The sequence below is a fragment of the Maylandia zebra genome, linkage group LG7, assembly GCF_041146795.1.
Source record: "Maylandia zebra isolate NMK-2024a linkage group LG7, Mzebra_GT3a, whole genome shotgun sequence".
In the NCBI taxonomy this organism is placed as follows: domain Eukaryota; kingdom Metazoa; phylum Chordata; class Actinopteri; order Cichliformes; family Cichlidae; genus Maylandia; species Maylandia zebra.
The window spans coordinates 63,665,401-63,683,989 of NC_135173.1; the positions used below are offsets into that span (position 1 = coordinate 63,665,401).

Genomic DNA, 18,589 nt, shown 5'->3' on the forward strand with positions numbered 1-18,589 from the left:
AGCTCGCAGTGGTGCTGGACCTGAAGGCGTCCAGAGTTACGCCAAGCGACTGGATATGTCTTCCACAGACATAGCTCGCATACCACTCAGGTCTCTGGCAGGGACCAACTCAACCACAGTTGTGTAACATGTAACTTTAGCTCATGTAGAAGACTCAGCTGGGACTATAATTTAGCAGAGGGACTTCTCCACAATTTAAAAAGACAATGAAAATGTGTCCACAGCAGCAGTAAGCAGCATCATTGTCTACCAACCAAAACACTAGAAGGATCTTGATGCGATCCACGTGAGGATATTTTCTCAAGTATCGTTTTGCCCTTTAAGAGAAATAAAGTGGATGGAGAGTCTTGTTTTCACAGCTTTTTTGGGTTACATACAGCATTTCACATTTTTTGGCAAATGGATAACTGCCTCGACCGCTTCCCCGTCTGTGTGTTCAGGGTTAGATCAATACACACGGTTAAATGTTAAATGATCATTTCCTGTTCCTAAACTGGGGTCAGGAGGTCAGGTTTTAGGGCTACCGTTTCCAGTCCAAGAAATTTACATTTAAAGACACGATGAAGACTAACTTTAAAAAACAAAAAAACAAAAAACCCAACAACATTGGGTTGTTCATGATTGAATTAAAAAAAAATTCATGTAAGAATCTTTGTGGTTCTGTGAGGAAGAAGCTGACCTTTGTTTGCTGGCGAGTTCCTGAAGGCCTCGTAGAACTTGGAAAGGTACAGGACCATCAGCAGCTTATCAGGTTGAGAATCTGCAGCCATCTCCTTTCCTGTCGTCACCGGTTGGATGCCAAACTCTCGCTCAGCCACATCAAACGCCAGCTGATTGTTCCCCGCCACGTCCTCCTCGTTCAGAGAGTCATAATCACTGAAATGGAAAAGGAGATGAAGGTGAGGTTAGGAGATGTGTGTATACGCTCAGGAGGTTTCTTCATATATATTCCATATACTGAAAACAATCTAGAGAGAGCCGTTTGTGGAGGATAACTCAAGCCATTTATTTAGCTTCTAGATTTTACAGATGTCCCGTAAATGCTTCACACATTAGAGCAAAGCTGAATAAAAACAACTAAAGGAAAATATGACAAAAATATAAGTCATTAACCAAAATACAGATCTGCACTGTGTTCAGAACAATTTCAATAAGCCAAGATGGTGACAGCTTGAGGCTTCATGACAGCATACATAAAGCAGTCTATGCTTGCTGACTATTTGAGGGCATTCCAGTTACTGCTGACGGCTCCACTACAGCAGGAAATCAAGCAATTATCAAGCAAGCAATTTAAAAATTGAGCATTGCACAAGAAGAGTCAATTAAACTGTGAGGAGAGAGCCAAAGAGACATGGCTCTGAAAGGTTTCTTTTGTTTGTTTTTAATTTGCACAATCATATGACTCAATTACTAAGCTATTCTAAACCAAACATTGCTCTTGAAGCTGTTGACGGAGCATGAGTATGAGAAGCAAAAATCGTCGCCTGAATTATCACGAGCATTAGTGCAAGTGTTTCCTGTTAGCAAGCTTTGGCTCTCCTTACATGAGCTCAGGCTTCTGCCGATGGATGAGAGCACAGAGGGCCAGGCCATTCCTCCAGGAAGATGCGAGGTTGGTGACATCGACTCCCTGGTACCCATGAGTCTGCCTCTGACACCAGTTCAGCAGGCGGCCAGGATGGACCTCAGACTCTACAGAGAGAAACAGTCTGTCAGCATGCAGCATCACAGGAAAGGGCATCTTCATCGTCACCATTATTTCCTCAAGGCTGGAAATGTTCCTCAGACAGTGCTGACACTATGGCACGTTAATAAAGTACGGGTTGGTTTGAACTTGCAAAACCTGAACGACCTCCCAGGCCTGAAGCAACACTGGCAGCAGAGCACATGCAAGGACATGCTTTAAATCATGACCGTAAACTCAAGCAACACAAACAAGAGAAGGAATTAGAGTGTCCAATGGGTCCCAGTACTCTTTCTGCAAAAACACTATAGGTAGCGGGACTGGGAGCAGTGGGGTATCAATGCAATCCCCTGCTTCTGAGAAAACACCAGTATCCTCTTCAGTGCATGATTTTAAACAAACTTATGAAATAGCACAGGCTTAGTGAGAATTATTAATGATTTTACATGATAAAAAGCATGTGATACTAATATGTCATGTCATACGTCATGCATCTTCCTTCCTAGCACAAATAACAAGACAGGCCCATGCAGCGACAGCTGCTTGTCAGCCTCGGACAACAACTTAAAAGAAAACAAAAATGCAAGAAAACGGACCGGATTCAACAAACACCGAGTACAATCAGATCACGAATCCTTCATATGATGTTAAGCTAACAACAGCCAGTTCTCCATTCTTGATGCACTAGTTAGTTAAACTCCACACAACAGGAAGAGCAACCTGTGGGAAACCTTTATTGTGCAGCTCCTGAAGAGCTGAACTTGACTTAGCTGTTGTTAAACTAAAGTTTTAAGCACTTTTTCTGGGAAAAACGCTACCTTGGCTACGTTTGGGCTTGACTTATGCTGTGTCACTACTATTGCTATATAATGTGTTGCTGGTACTCTGTGGCCACAGATTTACAGAAGCTCACTGCTCTTCATTTTGGTGTGGCCTGCAGCACAGCTTTTATTTATTACAGATTCGATCCATTTTTTCCTACATTCTCAAAAGTATTACAAATTTCCTTTGAAATAATACAATATAATTTTGAGGCTCTATTGCAAAACCCTAGTCCTAATTAGTATAATATTCCCAGGATAATCGCAGCTCTTTACCAACTCCATTTCTTTTTTTAGCTCTCCAGTTAATCCTGTGCTCCAATACTGCCATCATATTATTACAGGGAGGCCGTCTCAGGGCGCATCGTTTATGGGGGCAGGAGACATGAACACTGTTAAAATTGTTAATATTTACCTTTTTTTTTTTTTTATTTACAAATGCAATGTTTGATTACCCCTGCATCCCAGGTTTTAGAACAGATACTTCCATAGTGCCTCTGAAAAGTACGACTTCATGCAACATAACCAAAAGTACTAATATTACTAAATTGAGCAAATTTAAATGCAAAGCCCTACACTGTGTGCATCTGCTCTTCCAGATCATATCAGGTCAGCTCATGCATGAAAGAGGCCTCATGTTGGACCCTCGTGCAGGTGTAATGTTATCCACCTGTATTGTCTGCAATGAGGCGTGTCGAGCCTGTGACTGAGATGGAGCTAAAGTTTCCCCTCAGGAGGGCTGAGCAAGCATTCAGTATGATGTCAGCGGCCTTCCTTCTGTGAACCAATCTGAGGAATTTATTCAGACTCTTTTTTTGGGGTATTAGATGACATTGCCAACCGGTGCTAAGATGTTTTTGGAAACCTCGTATGAGCTTCTCAATTTGATGTTTCAAAGAAAGCTTTCATGCAGTGTTAATGAGGCTGCAGATGCATCCAGGTCTTACTGATGAGTCAGAATGATCAGATTACTATTAAAAGAAGACTGGGAGCTTTTACAGACTAATTAAGTCCCACCTGAGCAGTTGGCAGCAATCCTTTATGCCGCTACATATTAGGCACATCTACAATCTGCTCTTTGTTATAGCTCCGTGAACAAAGTAGATTGGCTGGGACTGTAATCTCCAATTTGTGACTATTAAAGACTCACACAGCAGAAAATGAAGCTGTTCGACATGCTGGGTCTGTCCAGATGCATCAAATGCTCTCAAAGTGCAAAGGTCCAAGAACACGACGAGGAGAGCTCGATTATCATCAACTGTCTTTTTCTGTAATGCACTATAACGTTGAGGTTCTTTGATGTTACCATTGGTTACAACTTGACACGATTATAATTAAATCCATTATTCATGTTTGATGGTTGGAGTGCACTTTGTAGCTTGGAGGAACATCTACCTTTCCTGGACAGGTTGACTGATCGACGTGCTGGTCCTCCTCTTTCTATCTGACCTGGTCCCTGATGACCATCAATGAACAGGTGACGCACCTGGAAGTACAAAAATCAGGAGGCCTAATGACATATAGGTTCTAGGGATGTGCAGATAGAAACTGTAGGCTGTCGACTAAAATTTGTATATTTTTTTTCTTTAAATGTTACATTGGTACATGGCATTTGAACTGCAATATATATGATACTGACCACAAAGGTTTCTGTTGGAAGAAAATGTACTTGGCACTCTTTCATTTCCACATTCAGTGGAAAGATTACATGATTGTGTTGACTGCACAAAAAAAACATTTGAGTTTTCAGAGTCTGCAGGCTTCCAGTGTCACGAGAACCAATACTTTGAGAGATGTTTTCTCATTTCCTGTTTTGATCTTTTGAAACTGATTGGCTGTTATTGTCCAATGGCTATGAAGACGAAAAACAAAAGACAAAATTTGGGGGTGGCTGTAGCTCAGGCGGTAGGAGGAGGTCATCTACCGATCGGAAGGTTGGTGGTTCGATTCGCTTCCCCCAGTCTGCATGTCAAATATCCTTGGGCAAGATACTAACCACAAATTGCTCTCCGATGCATCCATCGGAGTATGAATGCGTGTGTGAATGTTAGAAAGCACTTAGAAAAATGTGCTTGTGTGAATGGGTGAATGCACAAGTTGTATAAAGTGCTTTGAGTGCTCAGAAGAGTAGAAAAGCGCTGTATAAGAACCAGTCCATTTGCCAAATCCAGGAATATTTGTGTGACCACGGGTTTGAAGATGTTTGGTGTTGATGACTACTTATTTTTTTGTTAATGTAATGAAACAGCCACATAAGTTTGTTTATATCAATGTAGGGATGTCAGATTCCACCCTTCTTGATTTCACCAGACAGTCCCCATATTTTCATATTCAGAATCATAGCAATTACTCCTTGATGACCCCTCTCAGCTGCACCATAGTGCTGAATCATCAGAATTTGTGATGGCAAATGTGATATATTTGCATAGTTCAAGTGAGCATACTGAGTTTCCCCAGTGCCCTTATTTGCAGAGCTGAATATTATCGATGTAAATCTAGAAACGCAGCTCTCACTGAGGGTGTAGTTGGTTGGTGCCAAAACACCAGCAGCAGTAGAGATTTGATCTCACACTGCAGAATTTGTAGAGAATTTGCTCAGAAAAAGTTTGAGCTCGTTGTCGATGCCTTATGGAGAATAACTGAAACATCTAAATCTCTTCAAACGCGGGTTTATTTATGTGACATCTACCATATTAATGTGGAAACGATCCCCTAACATTCTAGTTTATAATGAGGTAGACAAGTAGAGATTTCAATCCAGTATTTCTGTTAAGTGTAGAAGGCAACTTCTTGCCTTCTTCCTTCACAGGTACCCTGTTGAGCACAGGACTCACCTGATGTGGGCGCACACAGCTGGCGTTGAGGTTGGGGTAGCGGGTAGCAGGGTCAATGGAGTACTGTTCAAAGTTTTTACTGATGTTCTCTGGGGTGGTCTGGGGTAGAAGACGGTAAATGCTCTCCCTGGAGTAGAAAGAAAGATTTAACTATCAGACTTAAGAAAGAACAGCTTTTAAAAGGAACCCAGAGTTCTATGACTTAAAAGTGCATTCATGTGGAAACAAACCAGCTCAGGCATTATTAGAAGACATAATCCGTTTGAATCCATGAACATGCTCACACACCTCTCAGCCAGGATCTCCAGTGGGCTCTTTCCTTTTGCCCAGCCCTTCACCATCCATGCAGTGTCAAAGGCAGCCAAAAAACCCCGAGCGCAACCCGTACCCATCGGCCAGAACGGCTGTAAACAGAAAGCATGACACACACAAGCTGAGCCTGGCACACAATAAGAGCAGTGTTGGACAACTTTCACGACACTGATAAATAAATACATAAGTACATTTTATTCTAGGCACCTGTCAAAAACACTCAAGATCACATTAGAAGACTTAAAAATATACATCTCATTAAGTCAATAAAAGATTCAATAAAACAGTTAATAAAACAAGTTTACAATACATAAAGTCATTATGACCAGAGTAGCAGGTGGGAAACGATCAGACTGTGTGTGGAGTTTAACGATGGTGTTTGGAGATGGGATCTGAAAGCAGAGAGTCGGTGTTATGGATGTCTGGTGGGAGGGAGTTCCACAGGTGATGGACGGACAAGGTGAAGCCTGTCGAGCCCATAGCAGTCAAACGGGTGGATGCCACAATGAAATGGAGAAACGCACCCAGAAGTTCAGGGAGGCACTTAAGGTTAGTGACTGCCTTGAAAGCTGGGAGCAGAATTTTGAACTCAATACAATATTGAACCAGAAGCCAGTGAAGCTGCTGAAGGACAAGCATGATGTGGTTAATGGACGAGCTGGTGATGGTGCGAGCAGCAGAGCTCAGGAACAGCTAAAATTTATGGTTGAACTTGAACACGCGGGCACGGCAGTACTGTTGGGTGAGACGGATGGAAGCGATTAATGTTACGAAGATCAAAGTACGATGTGAGGGTGGAAGGACAGTGCGCCGTCAAGGATGACACGCAGACTCTGAACCTGAGCGGAGGGAGAAACCGAGCGACTGTCAATGAAAAGGGAACGCTACAACTTCTCATACCTCAAGCAAACTATCTCCCACCAGTGCAACCAGCAGCTGGTGCCCATGTTTCTCCCTGATCAAGGCGGCGTTTTCTGAGGCGTACATGCAGGTGAAGTCAAACATGGCTACATCTGGCTGTCCGTAGTGGTTGATGGCGTAGTCCAGGGATGGCAGCTGGTAGTTGGTGCCAAAATCAGCCGCTTCACGAGCATATGAGAGCAACGCTTCCTGATTGACGTTGTCAGGACTCAGAAGCCGTTCAGTTTCCATGTAATCCTGCATTAAGAAGAAGGAGACAGTTAGTTTTAGGCACATTGTATTGACAGTTGCTTTTCCACCATATTCAAAAAGTTAGTGTTATCCCATCATTTTTAATCAAAGCAGCAAGGCTGATGGTCAACGAAGAAATATTAACCGGGATAATTCAGAAATGAGTTTTATATTTCTGCTAAAACTTGATGTAAAAAAAAAAAAAAAAAAAAAAAAAAAAATTTATTAAAAGGCTCAACACTGTCTTTCACTGAACACATGCGTCTTTACCTATATTACTCCCACTGTGGGGGAAAACATCTGCCTTCTTTTACACTGTGGGGACCTCATCGTCACAAATTATCTTAAAAGAAATAATTACATTTTTTAAAAGAAATAGTTGTAACAGGTTTAGGGAGAGTTTCCAGGATCTTAAGAGAAATCCATGTAATGGTCTTGAACTGGTAATAAAGGTATGTGAGAGGGGAGAGAAAGAAAATTAATAAATAGCCCTCATACGTATGCCAATCCATCCCCAATACTCTCGTGTGTGTGTGTGTGTGTATTTTCAGATAATTGGTTTGGCAGACATTACTGGGTGGTTAGACTGAGGGTCACATGGAGCCTTTCCAATATGATCCAGTTGATGTCCTAATGCAACTGTAATAACCGCATTTATAATGTCTAATCTCTTTAATGGTGTGTGTGTGTGTGTGTGTGTGTGTGTGTGTGTGTGTGTGTGTGTGGCGCATGAGCGTTTAATTAGAACCCCATTCATCAACCTCCTCTATGCCGACCCGTCACTCACTGGTCTGGCGAGCACGCACGCATTCCTGTTTGGGAACGGCCTTTGAATCCTGGAACCAGGGTTAACCACAGAGGGAGGGTGTGAACTGTGACCCATTGGAGTCTGGAAGAGTCGAATCTATGTTTGTGTGTCTGATTAAATCAAAGTCAGCTGAGTAAACTTACATTAATGATGACCCCTTTGTCCAGCAGGCTCTGCTTTTTTGCAGTCATGACAAAGTAGTGGGTGTTGTCTTTGTAGTAAACTATGTTCTCCAAGTCGATTCCTGCAAACATGAACATATTTACTTAACAGAGGACGTTTAGCGCAGGAAGGAGCAGCATTTAGAGCGGGAGAAGCTGTCATTTTCCCACTGCAACATTCTTTCCTGACTCACCCGTGTCCTCTTTGAGTTCCAGAAAGAACTTTTGGTTAAAGATGAAGGCCACGCCACTTATTTCTTCTACTTTGGCCTCTGCTGTTGTGTTCCTATTGACAAAGTTAGCCGTTATAGCGATGGCCAGCTTCCCACGAAACTCCTTGCGCCTGAAACCTGCAGAGGTGGGGGAGGAAAAACAAAAAAACAAAAAAAGGGTTCAAACATTTCAAATCATTTATTATTTCCTGAAGTTGGTAAATCAATACAAAAGTATTGAAAATACAATCCACAAAGCTTCACTTTGTTTGTTCCAATAGTGGGAAAACAGTAAGCTTGCTCCTGATGACCTCAGCGATCTGGATGTTTTGTAAGGCAAAGGCTGAATTAAAAATGTAACTCAGTAAGAGTCCATTTAGTGCTTTACACATGAGAATGATTTTAAAAGTTATTCAAAGGGAATGCAGTGATTTCTTTTTTACTGAGTAATGCGCTCCACCTTTTTGATGTTTGTTAGATTTCTGCAGAATTATGAATGAGCTGTAGTTTTACTATGACCTGTAAAGACACAGTTACAATAATCCGCTGAAGATGTGATCATTTGAATACTGTGCAAGCAAGATTTTCTGCATCTGCTTCAGACTGAAATCCTTTAATTTTTCCAATATTTTTCCTATGGTACTAGCACGGTAGGGAAATGCACTGTTGCCTCACAGAAATAAGGTCCTGGGTTTGAATCCAGGCTGGATTTACAAGAGATGCCTTTTGTGGAGTCTCCAGGTACTCTGGCTTCCTCCCCAAATACATGCATGGGGTTAAAATAACTGGTGTCTCAAGTGGTTATAGGTGTTTCTGTGAGTGCGTCTCTGTGCCAGCCCTGTGATAGACTGAAGATCTGTCCAGGGTATACCCTGCGTCTTGGCCTATGACAGCTGGGATAGGCTCCTGCACCTCTGATGTAAGGCTGAATTTGTGCATCATGTTTTCTAGATAGGCTGTTTTCTTTGGGGGTGAAAACAACCACCGATTTGCTTAATGCACTTTTTGTTTAAGTGTAGGGGAACTGCAATCATGTGGTGACACTGATGTGTAGAGTTGTGTGTCATCTGCATACTTTTGACAATAAATGTTATAATACTCTGAATGAGAGGGAGCATGTAGATATTATTCCCTCAATACCGCTAATGTACTCTCCAAAATCCAAAAGTACTTATCAAACAGGCTCCAAGTGTACATCACATCCTTTATCCCAGGACAAGACTCAGCGGTCCATCTGCAAGGACAGAGGTCACTCTTTCGAAGATGCCAATGTTCCCATTTTGGACAGAGAAGACCGACGGTTTGAAAGAGGAGTGAAAGAAGCCATCTATGTCCACTGTGAACGGCCATCTTTGAACAGAGGCGGTGGTTTACGACACCAGCTGTCTGCCATCCAGTGTTGAGATCCCTTCCCAGATGCCTTAACATCACATCCTGGGCCTTTTGACCTCAGGAAATCACATGATAGGGTGGGGCTAGGTTTCACAATGAGCTCACCCGAAACCTTGGCTGATGGTGACCTACACCCGTTTTCACACCTTGGCTCGTGTGATTAGGTAGAGGATCATTAGGGAGTCCAATGTCCCTCTCACTCCCACAGGGCTTAAATCTGGGACTCCCCACCATTTGACCCTAGAACTGCAGAAACTTCTTGGATGAGAGATGAAACGTCTTCAAGCAACTTAAAGAAGTCCAGACGCTTTTCTTTCCAAGCTTCTTAGACTCTTTGCCATCCTCATCATGGATATGTGGAATTACTCCAAGTCTGAAGAAAATCCCTGCAGGGCCTAACCATTGGGGAATTTAGTATTTTTAATACAGATGCTGCAATTCTCAAGTTATCTAGTGTAGATGACAGTCAGGAGTTAGTCATAATGTTGTTCTTTCCCTAACAAATAATTTGCACAAACACCCCCCTCCTACTAGTCGACCATTATAATCCTATTTAGAATATTCCTTGGAGGAAAGTCCCGGAGCAACATGCAGTTGAAAGAGTTTCTCTGCAGTCATGGAGACACCAAACCTTCAGGAGGATGATGCTTCCCATCAGTCGTCCTTATGGGAAAGTAAACATGTTCATAACACACATATGCCACACACACTCACACACGAGCAGAAAATAAACACTGCAACTTGTACGCTTTGACAAAGCCAACAAAGCTCTCCAACAGTTCATGAACCAGAACGCCCCTCTGACCCCATACGCACCATTAAGCCTCCAGCTGAAACTATGTCAGCAGGAAATGCTTTACCAAGTGGCCGAAAGCAGCTTTGCGCCACCTCACCTCATTTCCACAAAAAACAAACAAACGGAGCTTTGACTCCTGAAATGTAGGTCCATAACAAAGTATGACCCACAGTACCACTCGCATCTGTAACCTATAATCTTTTCTCACCATCTAATGTGCTTCTGCGTCCGTCAGCTCCAATCACCACGTCAAATTCAAAGTCCGAGACAGGATGGCCAGAGGGTCGGATCTCTGCCCGCCAACCATGACCTGAGGAAGAACACAAGGAACCATATATGATATTCAAGGACAGTGCAAGAAAACACAAGCAGGAAGGCAGGAAGGCACGCTCAAGTGCTGATTTTAAAGAAAAACACGAAACAGAGCAGATGAGGTTGGATCTCAACTACCCTCTCAGTGTCACATAGTTGTGTCATGTTCCTTGGAGTGTTAGAGTGAGAAAGTTTCTGGACATGCTGTGTGGGACATGCTATTTTAAGACATTCAGAAAACACAGCACAGAGTTCAACTAAAATTTAACAGCACACTCAGTTTATCTTTATTCTCCACACAGTTTATTAGAAATACTCTATATACACTTCAAATGTGCGATCATTTTAACATGCACTGTGTGTAGGGAACTTTCCTTATATAGCCAAGATATGCAGGCGGGTCCCAGCATGTCACTGCCACTCGTGACACTTTAACATACAGATAATACCACAAATACACACCCACAGACACACTTGTCTTTCTGTATTTGTGAGGATACTTACTGACTTTGGAACTGAAAATGGCTTCATAGTAGAGCAATGCACTGACTCACACACTGGTGTAATGAATTTGTTCATGAGGACATACTCACCGACATCTGTCTGCTCCTCTGGTGGCTCCAGCAGTTTGATGAACTCAACATTGACGTGAATCTCGACACCAAGGATCAAGCTCACTTTTACCAGCATCAGTTGAAGCTGGCGGATACCTGGAGCAGGGGCAAAGAGACAAGTATGTTCACAGAGCAAACCAAGAAAAGAACCATCTCTACTGGCAAAAAACAGCAATTCTTCATACTTAGTAGTTATTGACACACATCAATTAAATCTCCAGAATAAAACTGGGAAATTTTAAAAAAAAAGCCAACGTCCTCCAAGATCCATGATTATAAAAAAGGCATTCTTCTAACCAAGCAGCAACTTACAGGGATAAAAAGAAATTATGCCAACAGAGAAGTGCCAAAAATGACCCGAGCCCATTCCAGGGTGGATTTTAAAGTTAGAATGAACTTTACAGGCTGTAAACTGTGCTCTAAAGCCTCCATAACAACGCTATGGTGGGTGGATTTTCAACAACTAACCCTTAAACTTTAGGAAGGCTTAAAAACAGGTGGCTTTTAGTTTATTGTCATTTAGCACTAATTAACTCTCAAGTGTGTCTCTGCAATGCACTTTGCTATCCATGCTGGCAAGCATTATGCAACAACTCGGTAGTTTTAAACCAGAAACGGTTTAAAACCCCCAAAATCTGGGTGTTGATGAGCAGGGGAACAAATATAACTAAGTTTAGTATATACAACCTTTGGTATGGAATGTGGTTTACTGATGCTTTCGTGCTGATGTTTATTTTGCTGAAATTGGACTCAGATGAGTTTTTAATGTTATTTATTCATGAAATAAATAGTTTGGGGGTTTGAACCTTTTTATGCTTCTTAAGTAGGCCATGTCACATAACTCGAAGAACCGCTGACACAAAAAGGTAATCACAAGGATTATAAAAATAGAGCTTTGCTGCTGCTGCAACTGAATGAATCCAAAGCAACAAAGACAAGGACACCGTACTTGTGTGGATCTGTCACATACAAATCTGGTACAACAGAGTACTGCAACCAAACAGACCATAAAACAGACTGACAAGAGTAGATACTTGCAGAGACATGGCAACAGACTCTCAATGAGTCAAAATTTAAAATCAACATAAGCATGATTTTTTTAATTTTTAGAATAATATAATGAGAGTTGTTTGTACATGTTTCCACTTGTGCTCCAGAATGAATTAAAGTTAGGAGAAGGACATGCAGTGGGTGGGTGTGGCGGAGGAGGATGCTAGGGATAGGATGAGATGGAGGCAGATGATCTGCTGTAGCAGCTGGAAGAAGATTCCCCCTACACTACTGTAAGAATCTGATATGCCGAAGCATTTACACTGTACTCACATGCATTAGCAAAGAATGCCCGTACAGTACAGATGTGACGAGAAGTGAAGAGAGTCAGCAGACCTCATCTTTGAAATGAGATACATGACAGTTACTAAAGCTGGAGAGCAACAAGTGCGAATGGAACTGAATGGTAAATGGCCTGTATTTGAATAGCGCTTTACTTAGTCCCTATGGACCCCAAAGCGCTTTACACTACATACAGTCATTCACCCATTCACACACTGGTGATGGCAAGCTACATTATAGCCACAGCCACCCTGGGGCGCACTGACAGAGGCGAGGTTGACCACCACCAGTAGGCAACGGGTGAAGTGTCTTGCCCAAGGACACAACGACTGAGACTGTGGGAGCCGGGGCTCGAACCGGCAGCCTTCCGATTACAAGACGAACTGCCAACTCTTGAGCCACGATCGCCCCGCTACTTGCAAGCTGCAGCAAGTCAGGCTGCAGGAAAAAAAAATCCTCCTCTCACATGACACAGAGTCACACATCCACTTCTGTGACGTTGGCTTTGGTTTTGTGGCCAGACAACATCACATTTACTGCACAGTAGTGATTTCTCACACACACAGTGCACTTACTCAGAGGCAGGAACCATTTACATGTTATGGCTTCACAGTACTTTGCATGTTTTCTCTGTTAAAGCACTACTGCGGTGCCACTCTGAGGACTTTACAGCCCATTTTATTTTTACAAATGTGCTTCAAACGCATCACATGCAAGAAATCATAAAGATACCGCTCCAAACAAAAATAACATTAGAAATGAAATTAGATTAGAATTTGAAAAATCTGATTAGAATGAATACATAAAAAAAAAAAAATCAAACCAATATTAGAAAATTTTCAGAGCGATTAAATGTTCTATAACGTAGAACTTTTGCCAGACTTGTTTTATAATCTGACACCTCTTCAGCTGGCATAGGAAATTCACGTTTAGTTAAGACTAAGGGGTAAGAACCCTGGGCATCCACTAATGTCTGTGCCCCACCCCTTACACACAGAGTGGAGAAAGTAGCAACTTCCTCTGGGCTAAAGGATGGTACCAACTTTCAGCCAAAGTACAAGCCCGACATCAAAGCTGGTACTGCACTTCCTCAGATCTCCAGAAATACACTCACAAAAACCACATTAAGAGATAAAAGATGGAAAATTTCCCAAAATATTATTATAGCTTAATAAAATTTCAGACAGGCAGAGCAACTGAATTTTAATTCATTTTTCTTATGTCTCAAATGAGATTGTTTCATGACTATATTATCAAGATACCATGGGACTCGTGTTTTGTTTCCTATTACAACCATTTAGAACCTGGTCAGTAAATAACTTTAAAAGCAGATGAATTATTCAATCATAAATTGGAGCCATTTGGAAAGAATTAGGATGAGTCTTCCTTCCTAGAGCTAAAAATCAAAGAATGTGTGTCACAGTTTAACTTTCAGTCAACTTCAACAAGTCTGCTGCGCTGTTTGTTTGGAAGATTATCATCAAAGCTTAAAAAAAAGGAGACAAATGATGTGTGCACGCTCACTGATGTGGTCGATGGAGCCAGCACAGAACTTTCCGTAGAACTTCTTGGCCCCGAGTCCCCTGAGGTCGTGAATGGTGTAGGGCCAGAGGTGGAGCACATTGTTCCTGGAGAAGGTGTCTCTTTTTTCAATCACCACCACCTTGCAGCCCAGCAGAGTCAGCTCGATGGCCGTCCGAAGGCCACATGGACCGCCGCCAATGATCAAACACTGAATGGGAGAAGATTTCAGTTTTAAGAATCTGTACTGCAACACAGGAACAACTCCAGCATGTCGTCTGCCTGTCTGACTCTCACTGTCATTGTACTAGCTTGTTTAACACTAGCTTATAAAACAAGGGAGCTCACAGAGAGGTCTGAAGGCAAACGGCAACAGACAGTAACTGAAATGTTCTCTTGCATGTTATTCAACCCAATCAGGTTGTGAATCACTCAACATACCTAAAATATCAGCATGTAAGCTTAAACATATACTTTACAGATTACTGAATTTCAACCCCTAATGCAAATATGCCATGCATGCAGCTGGAGTGGGAAAGCATCATTCAAATGTCTTGCAGCAGCTAGCGCCCCTCTTTTTAATCACAGTCAGCGCCTCATTTCCAGATTGGCACGCAGCTATTTTACAGCTACACAGGAAATTACGTAGCCAAACAGTTAGCACAGCAATTTGGATAATTTTTGTTAGGGTACATTTCTAACGGCTACCTTATTAAAAAGAACAACGAAAAACCGATAGATTCACAGAACTCTACAAAGTCCCAAACTGCTAAATCCTCTGCCCTCATTTTGAGAACAGATACAGTTTTAAAAGAGAGATCGCCCACCCAGCCTTAGGCCCACCATTTTTCTCCTGGAAAAAAAAAAGCCTGAAATAATAGTTTGTTATTTTTGGCCAACTCCCAACCCAGCCCTTTTGTGTCAATCTCCCCTCTGTGAGTCTCTGGCCTCATTTCCCTCCAGACTTCTTATCTTCTCCTTCAGAAATGAGCTTTCCAGTGCTGCGTTAAACACAGTGCTCAGAATATCCATTCGTTTATGGCGAGACAAAACTCACGTGACAGAAAATACCAAAGAGGAGATCCTTATTGTATCACATGAAATGCATATGTGAACTTTCATAATGTTTTTGAGCAAATAATACTAAACTCCCAGAGAGCAGCCATTTGGCTTTTCTACCTATAAAACCCGGAGAGCAGCCAAATGGCTGGTAGGCTTTTAGCTAAGCTTTAGCTTCAGCCAAGTGGAAGCTAAATTGGCTAGTCATTCATATGTATATTAGGTTGTTACCTGGGAATTCTGGAGGGAGGGGAGTGGGGGTGTGTGATTGAGGGGGTGGGGGAGCTGCTAAAAGCTGTGCACTTTTGTGTTTCATCTTGATGCATTCTCAATCATCCAGGGAAATAAATCTCCAAAAGTCACCAACTTGGAGTGTTTCAGTTTGCCATCTTAGGGAGAAATCAACACACCGTCTAAGAAGTTTTTGCGCAAGTGAAAGCGATGTGAAAAAATTGTCCGTGGTAACATTTCTGCCCTTGTCTAGGAATGGTTCCATCAGCCTCATTACTACATTTTCAGAAAGTCTCTCCCCAGTGGGACGATTGGGGTCCTTGCCAAGATATGGGAAGACATTGCAAATGTACTTGGATTTTAGGTCGCAAGCCACCCAAAACTTGATCCCAAACTTGTCAGGTTTACTTGCAATATACTGCAGGAAACAGCACCGAGTCTTTGATGGGAAAAGCTGTTCATCAACGGTGATATGTAGACCAGGGTTGTAGCACGTGATGCAGTTGGTGACAAATGATCCCCACACACTGGAAATTGCAGCGAACATGATTGACATGGCAGCACTGAATGCTCATGTGCTGTATCAAGCATGCACCGGGACGAAGGAAAGACGGGTGGACTTCCTGGTGGAGCTTGCAAGAGAGTTGGCTCACTCTCATGTAGCTGCGAAGAAGGCAAGAAAAGAACAGTTGCTTTGGACACAACCCTCCACACCTAGCCCTGGAAAAAGAGCCATGTGCAAATGCAAGAACAATCATGCCACTGTGCGATGTGTTCACTGCTACAGATACACATGTGGTAAATGCAGACTACAGATACCATGGCAGTGCCAGGATTGTGAGTGATTGCTGAAAATGTTGAAATGTACTCACTCACTTTTTATTATTATTTGTAAATATGTGTACAAATGGTTGGTTTTTTGTACTGTTTTTATCAATAAATCTCAGCAACAAAGGACATACACCCATGTGTGTTGATTTCTCCCTAAGATGGCAAACTGAAACACTCCAAGTTGGTGACTTTTGGAGATTTGTTTCCCTGGATGATTGAGAATGCATCAAGATGAAACACAAAAGGAAGTGCACAGCTTTTAGCAGCTCCCCCACCCCCTCAATCACACACCCCCACTCCCCTCCTTCCAGAATTCCCAGGTAACAACCTAATATACATATGAATGACTAGCCAATTTAGCTTCCACTTGGCTGAAGCTAAAGCTTAGCTAAAAGCCTACCAGCCATTTGGCTGCTCTCCGGGTTTTATAGGTAGAAAGGTAAAAGCCTGGGGATGCATGTGTTAAAAACACAGGTTACACTAAGTAAATGTTTCTGCATGCATCTCAGTCATCGATTTATATTAATTCTACTCCTCAGAGTTTGGATCATGTGTTTACTGCTGTTCAACAGCCTTCAACACTATCAGAACAACATCACACAACCACTTCAGAACCTTCAGAGGTCAGTCGTGCTTGGTCTTTCTTACCCTCGTGCCTTGGCAGGCCTTATTCTGGCTGTAGACCTTTTGCTGAGCTCTCTTGTCCAGTTTGGTCCAAAGGGCTTTGACTTTCCAGGTGCTGACTGCCGCCTTCAGTGAGTTATAGAAGTTGCTGTGGTCCAGTGGATCCAGCTCCAACTGCCTGCAGAGGATGCTGAAAGCCTGCAGAGTCCCTTTACAGGTAGATGCCTGGACAAAGTTCTCAAATAGCTGGCTGGCCTGAGCCGTACGCTCATCCTCTTTCTCACCCATCTGCCCAGTTGATGACCGGTGTGTCCACTCTCCTTTAATCATTTTCTTCCACCTTTGCTCTCCCGCTTTTTTATCCTCTCCTTCCACACAGTCAGCACGGGACTCCCAGCATTTGTGCAGTGTTCAGCTGAATAAAAGAAAACAGATTTTTTAGAAACAGACACAGGGGAAGAAGACCAAGAACTTGTTACAGAGTTCACAGAAGTAAATCTGTCAGCGAGGGAAAGGTGAGATTATCATTTGGTGCAAAGTCAGCAAACTAAAGTTTTGTTTTGTTCCCCAGGTTTAGCTGGATATTCTATATAGAGAGTTTTAATGTCCTGGTGATTTCTGAAATTAAAGTCAATTTAGATACAATTTTAAAATAAATGCACAAATAACCGCCAGGAAAGACTTCAATATTTGTCAAAGGTGACGAGATTACTTTGTTATAATAATTACAAAAAGATGAGGTGCTTATGCCCTGCTCCGTTCTGGTCATGTTTGCGACTGCAGTGACATCTTTCAAGTATTCATTTTGCATCGCTGTCTGGAAACACCCTTGTAGTTCCTGCAAGGTCACGTTTCAAACGTAAATTGCAGAGGTCAGCATGTTGTCTCATATAGCCAGAGTGTCATGTCCTGCATTCTGTGTGAGGTATCCGGGGACTAGCACTGCTTTACCAATACATCCCTGTACAGGCCTACACATCCACCTCCAGCCAACGACAAGCCTGTGGAGTTCAAACAGTCTTAATAAGCTGAACATAGTTTTTGTCCACTGTGCAACAAAGATATTTGCCCCGACTACCTGATAGGATTATGACCCCATGTGCATTTGGAGGGTTCAGCTGAGCAGTCATGGGAGCAGCTCAAACCCTGTAGCTGCAGAAATACAGAGAAAACACTTTCACAGTTATAATTATGTGCCAGCAGCAACTCAGGGAGGCTCAAAATGTGGAAAAAGCAAAAGCTAAGGAAGAATACATCACTTCTTCTAAACCGTGCAAACTGATTTATGTTCATAACTAAGAGCTCATGAAGATGACGACCAAATATCAAGATAGCAGCACTTCTCTGCTGAGTATTTATCCTGAGACAGTTCGTTCCATAAGAGATGTTATAAGTATAGTCTGCACATGTCAAGTCTGGACATCCTGTCCCAAATCCATGAGTCTCTATTGTTGAAGTCAACAGTCGCATCATAAAAGCATTGATAGCTGCACTATTCAATTCTTTAAGGATGGATTATGTGAATATTAACAACTTAATCCCAAAGTTTGAAGAACATTCATCCACCCTGTAAAAGCTTATAAACGGCTTTCTGGGAAATGCTTCTCAACTCATTTCTCACAACCTGACCAATTAATCACCACAAAATGTTCCTATTCAGGAAAGTAAACACCCACCTTGTCACTGTCGATGTAAATGCAACGCTGAAAGAAAGCAGCCTCTAAATTTGTCATGTACATGTACTGTTCAGCTGGTGGATGTTCATGTTAAACATGGAGAGTTTCAGATTACTAGGTCAGCGAATGCAAAACTAGTTCCTGTGATCCAAAGGCTCAGGTTTTAAACCGAGCGCTCTGACAGTTTCCCAGTAGTTTCGTTTTTTTAATTTCAGGA

General features: G+C 42.3%; 1 protein-coding gene across 3 annotated transcripts in view; it reads right to left on the reverse strand.

The window, feature by feature from the left end:
- The window catches only part of mical2b (microtubule associated monooxygenase, calponin and LIM domain containing 2b), a 61,039-nt gene that overhangs the window by 25,667 nt on the left and 16,783 nt on the right, over window positions 1-18,589 (reverse strand). For all 3 annotated transcript variants that reach the window (XM_004569371.6, XM_012924179.5, XM_012924180.5), the window contains exons 2-13: window positions 16,721-17,111; window positions 13,955-14,162; window positions 11,078-11,194; window positions 10,381-10,482; window positions 7,967-8,122; window positions 7,755-7,855; window positions 6,552-6,809; window positions 5,628-5,743; window positions 5,340-5,466; window positions 3,901-3,991; window positions 1,545-1,692; window positions 680-876 (exon numbers count right to left, since the gene is read on the reverse strand). In XM_004569371.6, the coding sequence (XP_004569428.3) occupies window positions 680-876; window positions 1,545-1,692; window positions 3,901-3,991; window positions 5,340-5,466; window positions 5,628-5,743; window positions 6,552-6,809; window positions 7,755-7,855; window positions 7,967-8,122; window positions 10,381-10,482; window positions 11,078-11,194; window positions 13,955-14,162; window positions 16,721-17,026 (1,927 nt within the window). In that variant the 5' untranslated portion in view covers window positions 17,027-17,111. The remainder of the gene's footprint in view (window positions 1-679; window positions 877-1,544; window positions 1,693-3,900; window positions 3,992-5,339; window positions 5,467-5,627; window positions 5,744-6,551; window positions 6,810-7,754; window positions 7,856-7,966; window positions 8,123-10,380; window positions 10,483-11,077; window positions 11,195-13,954; window positions 14,163-16,720; window positions 17,112-18,589) is intronic.